The sequence below is a fragment of the Macrobrachium nipponense genome, chromosome 13 (genome assembly GCF_015104395.2).
Source record: "Macrobrachium nipponense isolate FS-2020 chromosome 13, ASM1510439v2, whole genome shotgun sequence".
NCBI lineage: Eukaryota > Metazoa > Arthropoda > Malacostraca > Decapoda > Palaemonidae > Macrobrachium > Macrobrachium nipponense.
The window spans coordinates 88,283,859-88,305,434 of record NC_087206.1 but is presented as its reverse complement, the minus strand read 5'-3'; the positions used below and the strand labels follow the sequence as shown (position 1 = coordinate 88,305,434).

The following is a 21,576-nucleotide window of genomic DNA, read 5'->3' as shown; positions in this document are numbered from 1 at the left end:
TACATGAATATTCAAGTTGTTTTGATTTATTCCAATCAAGAGGCGAGGACACGGATTAGCTAATGTTTTAGAGACTGTTTTTTTAATATATGAAATTTATGATATCGATCTAAACACTGGACAATTTCGGCATGCATTGCTTAATACTGATAAGGGAAGTTGGAGTGGTTGAACAGCAAAATAGATCGATAAAATAAACGATATGAAGCACAATAATCTGAAGATGGAACTGTGAGAACAGCCCACACTGGCACTAGGAGGAAATATAGTTAGAGAGGGTGAACAGCAAGCTTGAATAAAGGAAGTGGGGAATAGTGATAAAGTAAAAGGCTATAAAATGGTTGTAGCTAGGGGTCGAAGGGACGCTGAGAACATTCTTTAGTAATGCCAACAGTGCACCACATGAGATGCATTGACAGCACATTGACAGCCCTTACACGCCTACGGGGATTTTGTCAAGTGCTGATTCGAACATCACCGATGTTAAATTACTTTGACGAAGCAAAAACACAGATATACTTTTTTTTTCTCTCTCTCTCTCTCTCTCTCTCTCTCTCTCTCTCTCTCTCTCTCTGCAAAAGTGACGGTGTGTGTGTGTGCGTTCGCGCGCGTGTGCATGAGGTGATTGTGGGGGGGGGGGGGGGGGGTGTGTGTGTTGTGGGTATCCTACAACACTAACTAGATTCTAGAACTGCACTGATATTACCTGATCGTCTTTGATTCTTTGCAAGTAATGCTCAAAAGCATTTTACAAGAAAATCTATAATTTTTCATTTTAACGAACCCTTGTTTTGCCTGCTCTCAGCGGCTTGTACTGTATGAAGCTGACATATTGTGTGTAATTTCAAATTACGTATCGAAGTTGTGGTTATACAGATTTTACTCTTATAATCGAAAAGAGTATTTGGTTTAAAAAATAAACTTATAACGAGTAATAATTATATATATAAAGTAATAATTGTATATTTATATATATACAAAATCCACGATGTAAAGTGAAACAATGGAGTGGTGCTAGGCCTTTCGACTTACTGTCCTTTGCATAATAGACTGATGGAAATATAAAAATAAGATTACAAAGACAGCTCGTATAAATGACAGATGGGGATCTTAAAGAAAAATATGTACCTGGAATCCTACGCAAATGAAGAATTAGTAAGCCTATCGAAACGGAGTAATAAATATTTTAAGAGGTTTTGCAACAAATTAGGACCAGCAGCTCGGAAGCAGGGACAAGAGAATTAAAAGATTATACAGGGAAAGTGACTGACCACCAAAAATTTTATAAAAGTACAACTCAATAATTCTCCTTTTGGTAATCAATAAAAATTTTTGCAAAAAGAACATTTTCACAAAAATATATACTAGGTAACTAATTTGTAATTAAGTCAAGTGATTTTATCTTTAAGGTCATTCTTAATCATTTTACTAATACAGGGATCCAAATAATACATCACAGGGGATAATGTTAAAATCACAACTGGAAGTAAGCTGTATAACAGCGGATTCTAGAAGATTTTGTGAAGAGAAATCTGTCGACCTGGCAGTCATTGAACTTTCAGCGCAATTTATCCTGTGAGAGTTTTCACTTAAATGAATGAATATAGCATTAGATGTTTGCCCAGTTTTGACGGAATACTTATGCTGTTTAATTCTTACTTCTAAATCCTTGCCGGATTGGCTAATATAAAAAGAAGGGCAGTCCAAACATGGAATTTGATATATTATGTTGTTGCTTTCCTTTGGGCTGTTTATTATCAACATCCCTTTTAGTGTGTTATTATAGGAAGAAATGAGGTTGACATTAAAAGATTTTAACAATTATTTTATGGTTCCAAAACCGCTAAAATAAAGCAAGCTAAGAATGTTCTTAAGGGTTTCTTTCTCCATGTTACTTTCAATATAAAACTTTTTATTATAGAAAATATCTCGTTTATGTGAAGGATAACATAAATCTGTCCCTATTTTTCTTATGTGTTCGATTTCTTGATCCAAATATTGGCGACTGACATTGCGCAATGTTCACAAAAAAAAAAGATAGAAGGAAAAATTTATATTTTGATGTTAAGGTGGTGGCCTGAATAATAATGGACATCAGTAAGGGTGTTGGTGGGTATCCTATAAATACTGAATTTACATTGAAATGGTTCTCTGTTTATTAAAGCATCTAAGAAAGGGAGGCAATTGTCTTTTTCTAATTCTAAAGTAAACTTAATGGACGGTACCCTGTTATTCAAATTAGAGAGCAAATCAATATTTAATTGTCTTGTTCCTGCTTCCGATATGTAGAGCCAAATCTTTTGTAAAATCTTTTAAATGTTTTACCCCTGTTTTGGTAGGTTTACTAATTCTTCAATAGTGCAGGATTTCAAGTACATATTTTCCTTCCTAATCTCCATCTGTCATTTATACAAGCTTTTTTTGTAAACTTATTTTGTAAGTCGAAAGGCCTACCGCCATTCCATTGTTTCACTTTCCTTCGTGTATTTTGCATTTATTCATGTTTTCGTGATTCAGCTATACATACATACATTCATTGGTGTTCTAGAAGGTTGCTAAGCGTTACACTAAAATTTTAAAATAAAATATATATTCTGAAGGAGTACTCCGTGTATCGTCCATTATAGTGAAGGTGACTCGTAACATATTCTCAAATTATAGACATACGTACACAAACACACGTGTATATATACATATATATAAACTGTATGGATATGTATATATATACAGTACACACACACACACACACACACATATATATATATATATATATATATATATATATATATATGCATGTATGTATGTACGTATGTATATATATATATATATATATATAATATATATATATATATATATATAATATGCGTGTGTTCACGTATTCCTGAAGAGAAAAACTAAACAACAAAGTCTTTTCCCTTACGTGTTTTTGAATCTTACCAGAAGATCAAGCAAGTTTCATGCTATTAAGTATTTAAGTACCGGTTTTTGAAGAAAGAGCGAATTTTTTCTAGCAAAGCTAACCAATCTTGAATCTAAATGTATAAAAAATGTTCAGTATCTTATATAATTTATTCTTGTATCGAAAGAACTGTTTAAATAAATAAAATCTCATGCAGATTGTAAGAAAAAAATAAAGAAGTAAATCTGTTCAGTCGATATATGAGAAGCCTAAGGTAAGTATAAGAGAGAGAGAGAGAGAGAGAGAGAGAGAGAGAGAGAGAGAGAGAGAGAGAGATGCTCTTCTCATTCTATATATTTTCTTGTATCAACTTTTAAAAACAAATTAGAAAATGCCTTTTGAGGAAAATGGTAAGCTCTTTAATTTCTCACTTGACATAACTGTGAAACAAAAGGACGCCAACTCGTCATATGAACATAAAAATAACGATTAAAATACGATAAGAAATACAACTATAAAAATACGATAAGAAATGTGATCAGCACCATGGTGGGTATCATGTGGCTATTAATTAACTTAACAGTACAGGAGATGTTCATCGCTATATTCCAGTTCAGGAAGTCAAAGAAAAGTTAAAATAATATTTCGGGAACCAAATTCTACTATTCATACGTACATTATATATATATATCATTATATTATATATTATATATATATATATATATAGATAGATATATATATATATTAACATAGATACATACCAATTATAATTTATATATATATATATATATATATATATATATATATTATATATATATTGTACAACAGCGAAACATTTGACATTATATCTAAAAGTACCGACGCATTATTATTATAGGTTTATCAGCACTGTAGCAAAACCTAATTTGCCTCTGGTTCACAAAGAAAACTATAGATATTAAGAATCTCCAGTAGGCTTCTTGAAACCACCATGGTTGTACCTTTGGCAAACATTATAGTGGTTGTACTTTTTACATACATTAAAATGGTTGTACTTTTTGCAGACATTATATAGCTGCACTTTTTCCATAAATAATGGCGGTACTTTTTGCAACCTAATCAGTAGTTATTTTTTGCCTTGATTGATAATTATTTTGTCTGCTGAATTACTTTAGGGTTGCTTAATCTTATAGATTGAAGGCAGCACCATCGAGGATCAAGAACTTAGTATAACAATATTGTCCTAGTAGTGTAAGCAAAAAAGATAATGCTGTTGATCCTGAATATATTTATGTCACTTATTTTTAATGTGCAAACCAGTATGGAATAAATATAATGAAATATTTATGAACTGTATACAAAAATGAGTCACTATAATATATGCGTAAAGTACAAAAGTAATTTGCCTATGGGATTTGATAAAGGGTTTAGACCTGACAGCTGCACATAATAAAAACAGATTCATCTGCTTATAGGATAAGAAAGCTGTTTATAAATCTGAAGAGTACTGAATGTTCCAGATATTAGGGGGATATGAGACAGCGATGAATGACTTATAACCGAAAACAAATATAACACTTCTGAACAAGTAAAATTTGGGGTTTTCTCTCCTCCTCTTTCTTCCTCCTTTCCTTTTTCACTTTTTTTTCTCTCGCTCTCTACTCTCTCTCTCTCTCATCTCTCTCTCTCGCTCTCTCTCTCTCTTCCTCCTCTATATATATATATATATATATATATATATAATATTATATATATATATATTAATATATATATTTACATACATACATACACATATAAATATACATACATATATACGTATGTGTTTTATATACTATACGTATATATATTATATTTAAACATCTGTGAAAATGAAATATAGATAAATAAACACAAAAATTAATATATACATCTATATATATATATAATATATATATATATATATATATATATTATATATATATATATATATATATATATATATATATATATCTATAGTACATACTATTACATACACATACATGCATGCATACATACATAAATACATCCAAACTCGCAACGTACAATGCTCATCCTCCACAAGCAGTATCATGCTTCCTTCCTTCCTTCCTTCCATGAAGAATAAACCAGAAACTGGAGATGGCACAAATCACAGAGTTCCACGACGAAAAGATTTGTAACGCAATCCGCCAGACTAAGCCAGAGAGTTCTTTAAGGGCCAGATTCTCATTGTTTCCCTTCCCGGAAAAAGAAAGTTCTGGGACTTTCAGCTATCAGAGTCATATTCCTGGTAATGTACGTAGGTGGTTTGATGTTCAAAGTTTCGGTGAGAAGATTTCTTAAGCCAAGTTACTGGTTAATGATAAAATGTGATTATAGTAAGTGATAAAAAAGGAAAGGTAAATAATACTGAATACATAATATATTATATATATATATATACCTATATAATATATATATATATATATATATATATGATATATATATACTATATAATTATATATATATAATAGTATAGATATATTATAATATAATATATATATATATATTATATACATATATATATAATATATATATATATATATATATGTATATTTGCATATATATATACATGTACATAGATAGATAGATAGATGGCAAATTTATGTAAAGTAAAGTGCAATTACGGTAAGTGACCACAACAGGAAGTTAATTAAGAGCTCAATAGATACATGCGTAGAGAAAAAAAAAACTGACGGTGATTAAACCTGGACGGAATGAGCAGAAATGAAAATATAAATCAAACTGCAGATGGCATCAACTATTGCAGATAAATCTCATCAACAATGGGAAACAATAATCGAAAGTAGAACACTTAAAATTCCAAGGAAAAATCCCTCTCTCTTCTCGCTCTCTCTCTCTTCTATCCGTCAGTACGTTTCCGAGAAGAGAGAGAGAGAGAGAGAGAGAGAGAGAGAGAGAGAGAGAGAGAGAGAGAGAGAGAGAGAGAGATGTAAGTAAAGGTCTGATTACATTTTTTCCTTCGTGTAAGCATAGTGGAGCAGAAAAATCATATTTATATAAAAAAAAAACTTGCCAGTTATTTAATTACCAAATATCAAAATAAAGCTGAATGAAGCTTTTTTAAGCCTTAAATTTTATACATTATTCTATATATATATATATATATTAATATTATAATTATATTATATATATATATATAATAGAATGTCCCTTGCACCTACCTTAACTTATCCCCTGGCTGGTCCTGACGAAGGGCCCGCATGACCAGGAGAAGCTCCTCCTCATTGGCACATTCGACGAGGTTCTCGATCTCCTCCTCCTCCTCGACCTCGACCGTCACGTCGCCCTCGAGGTTCATCTCCCGTCGTATGAGTTCCCCGAGGTCGTGTCTCAAGCGTTTCGCTTTGTAAGCCTGTGAAATAGTCCGGTTGATGACCTTTTCACTGTCCACTGTTTCAGGGGCACTGTCCGATTGCGCACTCGGGTCATTTTCACTGGTTTCACTTTCCTTCTCCGCGGCCTCACAGTTCTGCGATTCATTTCCCTCATTTTCATTCCCTTCACTGGCCTTCGTCGCTTCCCCTTCGACGTCATCGTATAATATATAGGGGTCCTCTTCCTCTATCGTATCGTCCTGATCCCCACTGTCCTCCTCAGGGACACTGGGGAGGCCCCTGTCCCCCAAGACCAAGGGCCTCTCCAGACACAAGTCCAGGGATCTGTCGTCGATCGAGGAGTAGGCATCGTAGAGGTCCTCATAAACGCCCATTTCGTTGGCCTCGCTTATAATCAGACTGGGCAATCTCAAGCTCCTCCTCGACGACAGAATCGGGGGCGAGATTTTGGGCGAGGAGCAGGATAAGAAGCCCTCCGAGTCGTCGTACAGATCGGGGTCCAAGATGTAACTCCCCTCGTCCTCGTCGTCACTTCCATTGGCATCGTCACTTTCCTCTTCGTTATCGTCACTCTCACCTAAATATTCCCCTTCGTATATGTTCTCCAGGGGCTCGGTAGGGATAAAACCTTTCCCCTCCTCGACGTCACCTTTGCTCTGTCCTTCTTGGGGCTTTGTCACTTCGCTTACATTATCAGTGTCACTCGCTTCTTGGTGGACCTGCGCCTCGATTTCCACGGTGTTTGCCGAAGGCAGTGCCTTGTCGGACCCTTGTAGGTCATTTTCATTTGGCATTGACTGAGGGTCTATTTTTTCTGGTTTCTTTTCTTCCTTCACATGGCTTTCTACCTCCGACGTCGGCACTAATTCCACATAGTCATTTTCCCTTTCTTTCACGACAATCTGAACTTCCTGTGGGTCATCTTCACTTTCGTCTCCCGAATTTGAACTCTCTTCCCTCGACGCATCCGCACTCGACCTCTTCACTTTCTTGATTTCTTCTTCGATGTCAGCGTAAAATCCTTTCGAGGGAAACTCGGAGGGCGCCTCGTCCCCGGCGGGAGAATTCAATATCATCAAATATTCGGGTGACAACTTGGGTTCATCGGTGGTCTTGAGACTGATGGCCTCGCCCACATTCTTTTTCCGCGACCCTAAATTGACGGGGGTTGTAATGCCTTGCTTTGCCGCTTCGGCAACCATGTCTATGTAATCGTCGGAGTCGTCGTGGACCGAGTGGCTCTCTGCTGCTGCCATATTCGAAGTGACGGTAACTACTGTGTTCGTTTGCGAGGTAGACATTTCGATAGAGCGAGGGGGAGGGGGCGGCGCCGGCCGCTTACTGTGTCTCTTGATAGATAGGAAGTTCTCGGCCCTCCCGACGGTTCTACTGGGCCCTCTCTCGTGCGTCTTGCCTTGTTGCCAAGAGAATGGTCGCCCCTTCAGACTGAAGGAGAAGGACTTAATGGATGGTCGCATTTTCATTTTGCCAGTGCTCGCTTTCCTTCCGCTGGTAGAAGTCGATACCTCCGCTTCTGCATCCGGGGCTTCGGCAGACGGAGGCTTCGTCGTGCGGTCAATGGGAGGGGCCACAGAGGCGTCATCTCTCGGGGCTGTGTGGGGCGTTGATGATGACAGTGACACCTCTGTCATGTTTTCCGTTTCTAACTCCTTTTCCAACTGTTCAAACGGACTCAGCGCGCGAGCGAGGTCGAATCTAGAAGTGTCCGCAGTTGCGTTAAAAGACGAGTTTCTGGAAACAGTTGTCGAGGACGACAGCGACAAACGGTCGACCACCGTTGATACCGAACTGTTGGTCTCGTCACTTTCGCTCTCGCACGGACCCATGGCGTCTTCCTCCCCGACCAAATCGTGGTAGAACGCCGGTATCGGGGGAAGGTCGCCGTCTATCGAATCTTCCATTCGCCTTGTAATCCAGGAAACGGGGTGATGGAATTCCAGGTCCTCTATCAGTTCTTGCAAGTCCCCAGGCCGATTTCGACGGGCGAAGACCATCTCCCTCCACCTCTGAAGGGAATGCTCCCTGTCGTCGCCGTCGTCTAGTGACGAAGAGCTCTGGTGAGGATATCTCATACTAGGGCCGTCTTCATCCATGTCTTGGAAGGCGCTGGGGGGAGGAGGAACAGGTAAGGCGTCTTTCGGAGGGCGCGCAGGGGACTTCCTAGGTCTAGATCTCGGAGGCAAAGGGGGAGGGGGCACTCTTTTCCTCATCTCACCTACGATCAGGGGTGGGGGTCGAGAGGAATCGCATTCCTCGTCTTGTTCCTGACCGCGACGGTAATAATCTTGGTTTTCTAAGGCGTTGTTTTCGAAATCGGGGAGAATGCCATTACCCTTAAGCACCCCGATGGTGATCTTCATGGCGGCATCCTTGAGGAAGGACACGCACTGCACCCGGGTCATCGACGACACGGCGCATCCTTCGATGTTGAGGATCTGGTCCCCTGGATGCAGCTCCCCCCAGGGTACTGCAGCGCGAGCAGCTGGTGAGTCAGGAGCGACGCTCTGTATGAAAAGCCTCTTGACACACTCCCTCGATCCCATACCGCCGTCGAACTTAAGCCCCAGCCCCAGCCTCTCCCCCGGCAACCGGTACACCACCACCTGGTCGGGCACGGTTGACGGGGCGGCGCTGCTGCTGCTGCTGCTGTCCTCCGCCGTCCGGTCTCCTTCTCCTCCTGCTGCAGTGAAGGAGGACGATCGCCTCTCCCTGTCAATCATCTCCTGGTTGACGTAATCGGATTCGCCCGTATTGTCTTCGTCATCGTCCTCTTGGTCACTCGGCCCTAAATGCAACCTGAGGTTGGCAGTGAGGGTGCCAACGGTGTGGTTCAGGTGAAGGCTGCTGTCGGCACCCACGGCCACTACCGTGACGAAACCCCTCGGGGCCGCTTTGGGAACCGGCTGCGTCGCGGTCGGCCGACCCTGGCAGGTTAGGGTGGACGATCCCATGACACTACAGGTCCCCCCTCTGTCACCATCCCCACCATCATCATCATCATCTTCTCCTTCTTCTCCGTCATCTTTCTCGACAGCCACAACCGTAACAAACTGGCCGTGGCCACGAATTTGATTTCTCAATAGGCGGGTATCGAAAGGGGCGGCGTCTAGGTTGCGCGCGCCTCCTCCTCCGGCGGGCACCTCCATCCACGTCCCCGAGTCATGGCCGAGATCATGAGTGTCCTCCACGGTGGAGAAGGTCCTCATGTGACCCTGGTGGCATGGCGCTGAGCCCCCGCTGTCGGGCATCTTTTGTGAGTGTCACTGGAAGAACGTTCTCGTCATAGTGTCCAGGGGCCTCGACGCATAACATCTGTTTCACCGATCACTCGTTTGCAAAGAGGAAAAAAAACAGAGCTCATGAAAACTACCCGTGATTATCATCAATACATCTCGCATCACATTCAGTTCCAAAGCACTGGTGGTGTCATGGCTACCACATGTCAGTAAACAATAGAATTTCCACCGTCGGTAGCGAGGGGCTCCTCCCTTCGTCGGAACATGTATACGTCACTCGGGATCAGCTGAGCGCCCTGTCACGTGTAGCCGTTGGTAATCTCTCAGGCGAACCACCTGCAGAAGGAGAAAAGAGAGAATTAGATCATCACCCTACAGACTTAACCCGGAACTCTTACGAAAAGTAAGACGGTAACACGAGAGAGAGAGAGAGAGAGAGAGAGAGAGAGAGAGAGAGAGAGAGAAGACATGCAGAGTGAAGTTAACAAGGCACATATTAATAGGATTACCTCAAATTATAAGCGTCCCCACCCCAAACATGTAACCACGCTTGTTCCTGGTAACAGTAGCCGCCGCAAAGATGTAACATAATCAGCTACCTTCAGATGAGTGATTGAGGGAAAATTAGCGCTATTTCATACGAAAATTACATAGACATGGGAAAATTATATAAATAAACTTAGAAACCTGTTATATGGATATGCATATCTATATATAAATGTATATTTATGTTTGTACATCTATATATATATATATATATATATATATATATATATATATATATATATAATATATATATATATAGGTATATATTTTATATTTATATATATAATATAGTGTTTGCTTTAAAAAAGTAATTTTCTGAAGATTTGAATTTGAATTTGAATAAATGACAGGTTGTATAAAGCGCTAAAGCTACTCTTTAGTTTAGGAAGAACCCTCTTAAAAAAAGATATTTGTAAGGTAAACGTGGCAAGGGAAGATGAAAACTCTACGGGAATTTCACATCGCGTTTAAGTAAGCAGAACTACGGAACTATCTATCATTAGTAAAAGACATTGTTACCTAAATATTAACAGGACTAATAATGATTTGTATATCATCCTTTCTCATTTCATAAATATTGATATATTTGTGTATCTATCCAAAGAGTTATTATATGGAATTACGTGAAAACGATAAAGGATTCACAAAAACATTCAAAGAGAATTACGTATTCCGCTTAACTGTAAATAATATTAGTTTTCTTAAGCTAAGCTGGAATAGTCACCATTCCCAAATAAAGAAGAAAAGAATATTAAGCCTCAACTTGATTTCGACAAGACATTGCAATGTGCAACAGTACAAAACGTAGGAAGATATAGACTAAATGGAAATTTTCCTTAAAATTAAATCTTAATCTCACAGGAAACGTCAGAAAAATTAAGCACAGGAATCTGGCATACAACGAAATTCAAGGTCATTCCTAATAATAGCTCTGTATCCTTTGTGGTAAAATTATTCGTCTTTAACACACCATCAATGAATACTATGGACTACATATATTTCAATCGGCTTAACACGACAACTCTCAGTAGTAAACGTTTGTAAACTTGTCATATCATGATGGCGTAAATGTTAAAATGTTTGTCAATCCTGATGTCAAACTGACTTTGCTGGAAAACAAAGAAAAATTATTTTTCTAAAATACTAAATAAAAAGCCCTTGCTAGTTAAATCAAAGTTGCTATACTAGAGCAATAAATTTTCCCAATGATACAGACATCGAATTTTGATGTAGAAGAAAATTCTGATGCAGCTTTCCGTTCTTCTAAAGACATACTTATATTTGCTTAGGTTGCCATGCAACATTTTCTTCAACAAGACACATACGCTGCCACATTATAGGAGTTTGACTACGGAATATCAGCAAACTCTGGTTGAGCATGATGTTACAACATAGAAAATTGTAAACAACTTTAATCTTTACAATTTAATAGTCAACGTAGTGCTAATTTCCACCCTCCGAACATACACACACACACACACACACACTCTCTCTCTCTCTCTCTCTCGATCGATCGATCGATCGATCGATCTTCGCTGTCGAACATCTCAGTTCCAGAAGTCCTTTATTCCTCACAACGTTGCACTGTGGAATTCTCCCTGAAGATGTAGTCAAACTGGATCTTCACGAGTTCATTACTGCCCTACAATGATATTCCATTTTATTTTAGTAATTTACTTACACTTTTATCCATTCATTTATTAACTTCTTAATTTGATTTTTTTCAATAAGTTATCTCATCTTTCTCTTTGTATCTCGCATTACCTTCTGTTACCTCTTTCTAAGAAACATCATATTCTTAGGAAGCTTGAATTTCATGTAAATGGCATCTTTGGTGGGCTTAGTCAATATGAATAGGGTCCATCTTTAAAAATAATAATAATAAAATAATAATAATAATAATAATAATAATAATAATAATAATAATAATATAATAATAATAATAATAATAATAATAATAATAATAATAATAAAATCCTCATAGTAGCACGAGTCTTCAAATGGAGAAACAAATCCACCGTTATGTAAATGTACATATATTTCAGTTTGAAAACAGCAAAGATAGCTTTAGGGGATCGGTTCGGTTCCCCTTATCAATCAGAGTGAAATATATGTACATTTACATAACTGTGGATTTGTTTCTCCAATAATAATAATAATATCAATCGATCAGTCTGTCTATCTATCTATGGTTAGGTTAGAGACTATACCAGCAGAGGCTTTTCTTAAGTTTACACTCCTTAATAGTTACGAGTTAGTCGCATGGTAGGAAGTACATAATAGGCTCAATTAAACTGCCTTGTATTGTATCTCTAAACAACGCTATAACACGCATGCGCGCTAGTTGAAAAGATCCTGCTTTACTAAATGCAGTGTTTTCTTGAGATGAATTGCGGTTGTAACCCGAGCTTGAAAGTTTTAACTTCAGTTTTAACCAAGTTTTAGTAGGGAGGAATTTTGCTCCCTTAGTTTCAGATACTCAGTGCGATTTTGTAACCAGCATTGTAAGGTACAATTTTGAGCACTTCTGAGCAAATTGCTGACCACAATAGCTGCTCTAGTTTATTAATTACTTTACTCCTTCAATGAACAATAAAAACAAAAAAAAAGCAGTAAAACAATACGTGAGAGATGATTTAATTGTCAAAAATAAATCTATGAAGAAGATAGAAAAAATCAATGCTTATACACACATATATACATGTACATATTCTAAACGCCATTGAACACTTTTGCCGACTTCTGAAAAAGGATGAAATACATTTTCTTTTACGATTTGATAAATTTGCGAATCATTTATAAAATCACTACCTCGGCTTACAAGCCTGATCGGGAAATGAGTATTCGCCAATTTATGGATTCTTAGAATATACTGAACATAATCTACAGAAATCTCATAATGAATTCAACAGAATTTACAGAAATATTTTCATAAATTCAACAGATTTTATGGATTAATTCAACAAAATTTACAGAATTCTTTGATTAGATTCAACAGAATTTACAGAATCCTTCAATTAAACGGAATTTAGTTTTCTTTTAAATTCAACAGAACTTACAGAATTTTTAGATAAATTCAACGGAATTTACAGAATTCTCTTGATAAATTCAACAGAATTTACAGCGGTATTTACATAATTATCTTGATTATTCAACCGAATTTACAGAATTCCTTAGATAAATTCCACGGAATTTACATCATTTATTAATAAATTCAGCGGAATTTACAGAATTATCTTGATTATTCAATTGAATTTACAGAATTCCTTAGATAAATTCCACGGAATTTACATAATTTATTAATAAATTCAGCAGAATTTACAGACGTCTCTTGATAAATTCAACAGATTTTACAGAATTCTCTTCATAAATTCAACATAATTTACGAAATTCTTTGGATAAATTCAATCGAATTTGCATTATAATCTTAATATATCGAAGAGAATCTATTAAAAGAGATAAAGCGAACATCGGAATAATTCATAAAAAAGTAAGTAGTCAAAATGAGAGAGAGAGAGAGAGAGAGAGAGAGAGAGAGAGAGAGAGAGAGAGAGAGAGAGAGAGAAGCGGGGACAGTTGAGATTATTCAGCATACCTTATAAAACAACATTTTAAAATGTCACAGCTTTGTAATAAAGAGTCGAAAATATACGACAACAGTCATAAGCATCATCACAACTTACTGACATGTAAATTAGCCAATACAATAAACAATTTAATACATCAGCGTCCTCTTGCTTTCTGGTATACGACAAATGCGCCCACGCGCGCACGCCTGCACGCCAGCGAGCGAGCCTTCTTTTGAAGATAACCAGACCAATTACAGTTCAACCACACGAAACTTGTTGACGAAACAATACCAGGGGGTATCAATGAACGGTTCCGTGGAGTAAGGGCCAAAATGTGGGTTTGTTTACATTCCGCATCTCTGACGTCACGCTCCTCCCTAAGAAACATGCTGAACCCATTACGAATAACAACAGCTTTATATTCTCTTCATTTGATTCTTGCTTGCAAATTAGAACCCTAATTACTTGGGAGATCAGTTGCTTGAAAGGGTTTTTCAAACACATACATACATACATACATACATACATACATACATACATACATACATACATACATATCTGCGAGTGTGAGTTCTTGATGGCATTTTCCCAGCTCTCCCTTTCACACTTGTGGGAACAGTAGTATGATACACGATATTCGATGCTACAAACAAACGTTAAATTATGTATTTCCTTTACCGTTATTTCTTAGGAATTTTTCTTTAATAATAAACAAAGCACGTCGCTACATCAAAAACAATTAGAAACTATTGCATTACGGACTGTTATGAGATTATGCATACATGTAAACTTATACATATACACGCGGCTACTTATATATCAAGAGAATTTAGTAATAATGAGGGATACACGTATATGTTGACACAAATGAAAAGGGTGAATGCATTAAAGTGTAATTTCTTTTATTTCCAAAATCATATCTTAGAAACCAATAATTTGTGACTCTCTCTCTCTCTCTCTCTCTCTCTCTCTCTCTCTCTCTCTCTCTCTCTCTCTCTCTCTCGTTATATGTATATTAGAACTTCTTGGGCAAAAACATAACTGTTTAAACAAGACTTACGATTAATTTACATAGACATGATTCTTCTCTATCGTTAGGTTTTAATAAAGGAGAAATTCCTTCCATCCTAGAATTCACTTAGATTTTATGTATTTAATAGTTTGTCGCTTTACTTATTTTCTTTCTTAATAACTTTCCTCTTTCGTCTTTCGGAAGCTTGAATTCCAAGCCAATGACGCCTTCGGCCTTATTCCATTTGAAAAGGGTTCATCTTCTGCATAATAATAATAATAATAATAATAATAATAATAATAATAATAATAATAATAATAATAATAATAATAATAATAATAATAATAATAACAGAACATTCTACGCCACTTTAATCTCAAGAAGAGATACCGAAGAGAGCTCAACAACAACAACAACAAAAACAAACATAATAATAATAATAATAATAATAATAATAATAATAATAATAATAATAATCAGTAACGCATTTGGTCGCTTCTGCATTGCACTAGCTAAAACGAACCCACTGAAGAAAATTTCATTACCGTTCAAACTATTATTAACCTTGAAAGTGAGGAACGATTCGGCGAGGCACTTCATTTCAATTAAGGAACAGAAGGTCACAGGCATTCAAGTGGAGTGCCGTTCTCTCTCTCTCTCTCTCTCTCTCTCTCTCTCTCTCTCTCTCTCTCTCTCATCCCTCTCTCTCTCTCTCTCTCTTGAAGGGTGGCGTCTGCCAGTGCACGCAGTGCTTGAGTGATAAGCAGCTTAGCATAACACAATTACTCAGCTAGCTCATTTTAATGGCCATCACCAATGTAAGAAAATTTATTTATTCTTACTTCTTCTTCTTAATGAACACCATATTCTTAGGAGGTTTGCTTTTCAAGTCAATGGCCCCTGTGAGTTCTTAATAATAATAATAATTGTTATTCATTCAACAAATTAGCATAAGCAACTTTTTTCAATCTTACAGAATTGCTCATTAAACAAATAATATTTCAATGCAAGAATTGAATACCCTCGATGAGGTAGGTAGTATTTCAAGTCAAATATTTAAACATTATTATTATATTTGATTTTTTCTAATACTTGCAATCTTAATTTCTATTGATTGTTATTATATATTATATATATATATATATATATATGTATATATATATATATATATATAATATCATATATATATATATAGATAAATAAATAGATTGATAGACAGATCGATAGATAGATAGTTAAGTGTGTGTGTATGTGTGTGTGCGTCCATGTATATCTGATGTTTGTTTGTATGATGTTTTTACGTTGCATGAAACCAGTGGTTATTCAGCAACGGGACAACCGCTTTATGTGACTTCCGAACCACGTCGAGAGTGAATTTCTATCACCAGAAATACACATCTCTAACCCCTCAGTGGAATGCCCGAGAATAGAACTCGCGGTCACCAAGGTAGCAGGTCAGGACCATACCAATGACGCCACTGAGGCGCTGCATGTATATCTGAGGTAACTAACACCACAGAATTACTCAACACGTTTTTAATCAGTGTACTACACTCGAGGTTATCGCGTTAATCATAAATATAGAATAAGGAAAGAGAGAGAGAGAGAGAGAGAGAGAGAGAGAGAGAGAGAGCTTAGTAGTTATGAAACTCGCCTGCATCCATGACAACTTGTTATAGATGCAGTGATCTGAGTGGCGATTAAATATGATTAATATGATGCCTTATTCAACATTGTGATGGATAAGGGAGTTTATAAAATTCTGGTACCTCATAACGTGACCTACTAAGGAGCGCAAGAGAATAATCCTCAATTTACCCGTGGCATCAGCAGCTTAAAAGTTCATAGACTGACTGGAATACTGTAAGGGTTCGTCAAAATATATTCCCCGTTTCTATAGGTTTACAATTTGCATATTAATCAGAATAAATAATCATGTTAATTTACAAACGAAACAAAGGTCAGTAAGTGAACACACACACACACACACACACACACACACACACACACACACACACACATATATATATATATATATATATATATATATATATATATATATCAAAATTACTCGTTTCTCTATGTTTACGATCTTCATATGAATCCAAATCCATAAAGACGATGATTCATAAACAAAACGGATGTCAACAAGAGAACATTTATGCGCAAAACTGCCCATTTCTTCATTGATCTGGTAATAATGATGAGAATCTGATTGCGGATAACACGTATGACTTAAATACGCGCACTGATCCACTCAGTGGCCTGAGTCTCTTCCACATTTTGTCTGAGTATTTTTTTGTTTGATTTTTATAGTAGCTCGGGTAATAAATTCCTGCAGAGTAAAAGGGCTATCCATTCATTCTCCCTCGCTTCGACCCGGAAGTCACGTGGCTGGTCAACCGCAGAGCTATCGGAGATGACAGCTCCCATAAGACCTGGGATACGCGTGAAGGGGTTCTGCTATTCAACTGATCAGTGTTGCCAACCTAAATGTTCCAGCGATGCTTCCGTACCATACTACGAACTACATTACCTACTTCTTCTTCCCAGCTTGTTCCCATTTTTATATGGGGTCGCCGTTTCGGATGAGCCGTTTCCATCTATTTCTATCTTGTGCTTCTGCCTCATCAATTCCCTTCTCATTTAAGTCTCCTCTCACACAGTCCTTCCATCTCTTTCTTGGTCTCCCTCTTTTTCTTCTTCCTTGCACCTCCACCCCCATAGTATATCTCCCAGCGTGGTCCTCATCTCTCCTCAACAGGTGTCCATACCATCTCAGCCTCCCCTCCTGCACTTTCTTTGATACTTCCACCACCTTAGTTGACCCCCTTATGTAGTCATTTCTGATCCTATCCACTCTTGTTACCCCAGACATCCACCTAAGCATTCTCATTTCTGCCACATCCATCTTCTTCTGCTCTGCTTTTCTCATGCCCATTATTAAGTAAATCGTTCGTCTTAATTGGACATTTTCATGGTTATGAGGCTTTTAAAGAGTATAACTTTGTGATTTGTTATATGCAGAGAAATAATCTTATAATTATATATTGTAATCAGTTTACGTAAAGTTAAGTATATCTTAGTTTTATTAGACCACTGAGCTGATTAACAGCTCTCCTAGGGCTGGCCCGGAGGATTAGATATATTTACGTGGCTAGGAACCAATTAGTTACCTAGCAACGGGACCTACAGTTTATGGTGGAATCTGAACCACATCATATCGAGAAATTAATTTCTATCACCAGAAATAAATTCCTCTGATTCCGCGTGGCAGAGCCGAAAATCGAACTTCGGACCACCGGATTGGTAGGCGAGCGCGAAAACCACTCGTCTAACGAGGAACTTATATTATAAGTAAAACGTGTATACGCTTTACTCAAATACTGGGCAGTTTCTAGGTACTTTGTGACTGGCCCTATTAAGAGAACTAATCCTTAACCAAATCGTGATCATTTTTAAGGAGAACGTATACTTTAACTGAACGATTTCACGGTGCAGTGGCTGCCGACTATAACTCTGCGAACGGCCCTATTAGGAATCTTCAGACGTAAACCACAACGGTGTTAAATAACACAGTGAAGACGAGGACATCAATTTTGGTTTTAACGAGTTACGTAATGTAGCTTAGCCTCAAGACCCCTTTCCGTGTATAACTCCAATATAATTAGCCAATATGATTGCCGTCCACGCACCATTAGTCCCGACAACTCATTCTCTTTTAAGCGCCGTCAATTAACGTGGACCATATTTGCGCTAAGTTGCCGGCTGTGCCATTTAGTGAGGTCCCGCTTCAAGAGGAGAAACAAATCCACTTGTATTAATGGGCACAAATATATCTAAAATTACATCTATTCTGAGAGCTTTCGGGAATCTATTCGATTCCCGTTTTCGATCTGATTGAGAAGGGGAATCGAACCGATTCCAGAAAGCTCTCTGTAAAGATTTATTTTCAAATATATTTTACCCATACATACGAGTGAATTTGTTTCTCTGTTAATTGGAATCTCATTACTTAAGGTGATTCTCCGACAGAATTTTCTCTATTATATTTCTAATAAAAAAAAAGTCCCAGTCTCAAAAATTACAAAACGTAACTTAAAAATGGATGCTAATATCTAGTACATAATAAATACAGTACTGTATCCTGATATACACGAGGGAAACATCCACAGTGACATAAAGTTTCTTTGAAAAAATACATATAAAAATGTGAACTTTATAAACCATTGCTAGCTACTTCAAAATCAAACAAAATGTAGGTCTTAGTTCGTCCTTTCCTGTTTTGAGTAGGGTGACTTCTGTCTGTCTGTCTGTCTGTCTGCAATGGTTAAATATGGCTGTAGTGATGAATCCTAATCTTGCAAAACGACGAGTTACAAGTGCTGGTCATAAATTACAAAAATTTAACCATAGGAAAAAAAAAAGTCTGCTCACTTGGTCCCTGAGCATTCCGTACACTACGTAGTAAAAACCTAATGCAAGCCTAAAATACTGTCAACAGGAAGTGTCAAGAGATCTAAGGGATCTGCACGCGATGTTTCATAAAACCGGTTTCCTTCTCTCTCTCTCTCTCTCTCTCTCTCTCTAGCAATTAATTTTAACGATGATTCTCTAAGCATAAATATAACTATATTATTACAAGTGTAAACATAAACCCAGACAAGGAAAAATTATCAAAATCCATTAATATGAAAAACCTAAGTTAATTTCAGCAAAATGTCAAAAGCAAATTCGACTGGGCTAAGATTCACAGATGAAAAAACAATGCTTAAGACTAGACAATATTAAGTAAGAAAATAACTTTAGAGCAATATACTTATAAATAACCAACATCTTGCTGTTGTTTGTTTTTTTACTTTTAATTTTAAACGTATGGTAATAAATGTTATTTAAATTAGCCAGGCAGTCAAAGAAAAAAATAATCAAACTCATGAAAGGACGAATAAAGGCAAAATTACATTAATGAAGCAAAAGATCAAGGTCATATAATGTAAGTCAAATTTCAAATAGAAAGTAAAAAAAAAAAAAAATTCAAAACGTTACCAAGTATTTGGTCGAAGAATATGGATAATGGAATTTATTTAAAATTATACACTAAGCATTATTTTTTTAACAGAAAAGACCAAAGAAGTGCATTTTAGACCTGAAATTTCTTCACCACATAATAATAACAATAATTAAATAATAATAATAATAATAATAATAATAATAATAATAATAATAATAATAATAATAATAATAATAATAATAATCAAATCAACCATCTGATGTTCATGGACGACATCAAGCTGTATGGTAAGAGCATCAAGGAAATAGATACCCTAATCCAGACTGTAAGGATTGTATCTGGGGACATCAGGATGGAGTTTGGAATAGAAAAATGCGCCTTAGTCAACATACAAAAAGGCAAAGTAACGAGAACTGAAGGGATAAAGCTACCAGATGGGAGCAACATCAAACACATAGATGAGACAGGATACAAATACCTGGGAATAATGGAAGGAGGGGATATAAAACACCAAGAGATGAAGGACACGATCAGGAAAGAATATATGCAGAGACTCAAGGCGATACTCAAGTCAAAACTCAACGCCGGAAATATGATAAAAGCCATAAACACATGGGCAGTGCCAGTAACCAGATACAGCGCAGGAATAGTGGAATGGACGAAGGCAGAACTCCGCAGCATAGATCAGAAAACCAGGAAACATATGACAATACGCAAAGCACTACACCCAAGAGCAAATACGGACAGACTATACATAACACGAAAGGAAGGAGGGAGAGGACTACTAAGTATAGAGGACTGCGTAAACATCGAAAACAGAGCACTGGGGCAATATCTGAAAACCAGTGTAGACGAGTGGCTAAAGAGTGCATGGGAAGAAGGACTAATAAAAGTAGACGAAGACCCAGAAATATACAGAGACAGGAGATAGACAGGACAGAACAGACGACTGGCACAACAAACCAATGCACGGACAATACATAAGACAGACTAAAGAACTAGCCAGCGATGACAATTGGCAATGGCTACAGAGGGGAGAGCTAAAGAAGGAAACTGAAGGAATGATAACAGCGGCACAAGATCAGGCCCTAAGAACCAGATATATTCAAAGAACGATAGACGGAAATAACATCTCTCCCATATGTAGGAAGTGCATTACGAAAAATGAAACCATAATCCACATAGCAAGCGAATGCCCGGCACTTGCACAGAACCAGTACAAAAAGAGGCATGATTCAGTGGCAAAAGCCCTCCACTGGAGCCTGTGCAAGAAACATCAGCTACCTTGCAGTAATAAGTGTACGAGCACCAACCTGAGGGAGTGATAGAAACGATCAGGCAAAGATCCTCTGGGACTATGTATCAGAACGGATAGGGTGATACGTGCAAACAGACCAGACATGACGTTGATTGACAAAGTAAAGAAGAAAGTATCACTCATTGATGTCGCAATACCATGGGACACCAGAGTTGAAGAGAGAGAGGGAAAAAAATGGATAAGTATCAAGATCTGAAAATAGAAATAGAAGGATATGGGATATGCCAGTGGAAATCGTACCCATAATCATAGGAGCACTAGGCACGATCCCAAGATCCCTGAAAAGGAATCTAGAAAACCTAGAGGCTGAAGTAGCTCCAGGACTCATGCAGAGAGTGTGATCCTAGAAACGGCACACATAGTAAGAAAAGTGATGGACTCCTAAGGAGGCAGGATGCAACCCGGAGCCCACACTATAAATACCACCCAGTCGAATTGGAGGACTGTGATAGAGCAAAAAAAAAAAAAAAAAAAAAAAAAAAAAAAAAAAAAAAAAAAAAAAAAAAATAATAATAATAATAATAAATAATAATATATAATAATAATAATTAATAATAGCATGGGTCACTAAAATGGTGAAGAAATCATTA

General features: G+C 37.1%; 1 protein-coding gene across 1 annotated transcript in view; it reads right to left on the bottom strand.

Annotated features, from left to right (window-relative positions):
• LOC135225177 (uncharacterized) overlaps positions 1-21,576 on the bottom strand; it is a 132,773-nt gene that overhangs the window by 3,604 nt on the left and 107,593 nt on the right. The window contains exon 3 of the mRNA XM_064264441.1: positions 6,100-9,866. Coding sequence (XP_064120511.1) covers positions 6,100-9,542 — 3,443 coding nt within the window. The 5' untranslated portion in view covers positions 9,543-9,866. The remainder of the gene's footprint in view (positions 1-6,099; positions 9,867-21,576) is intronic.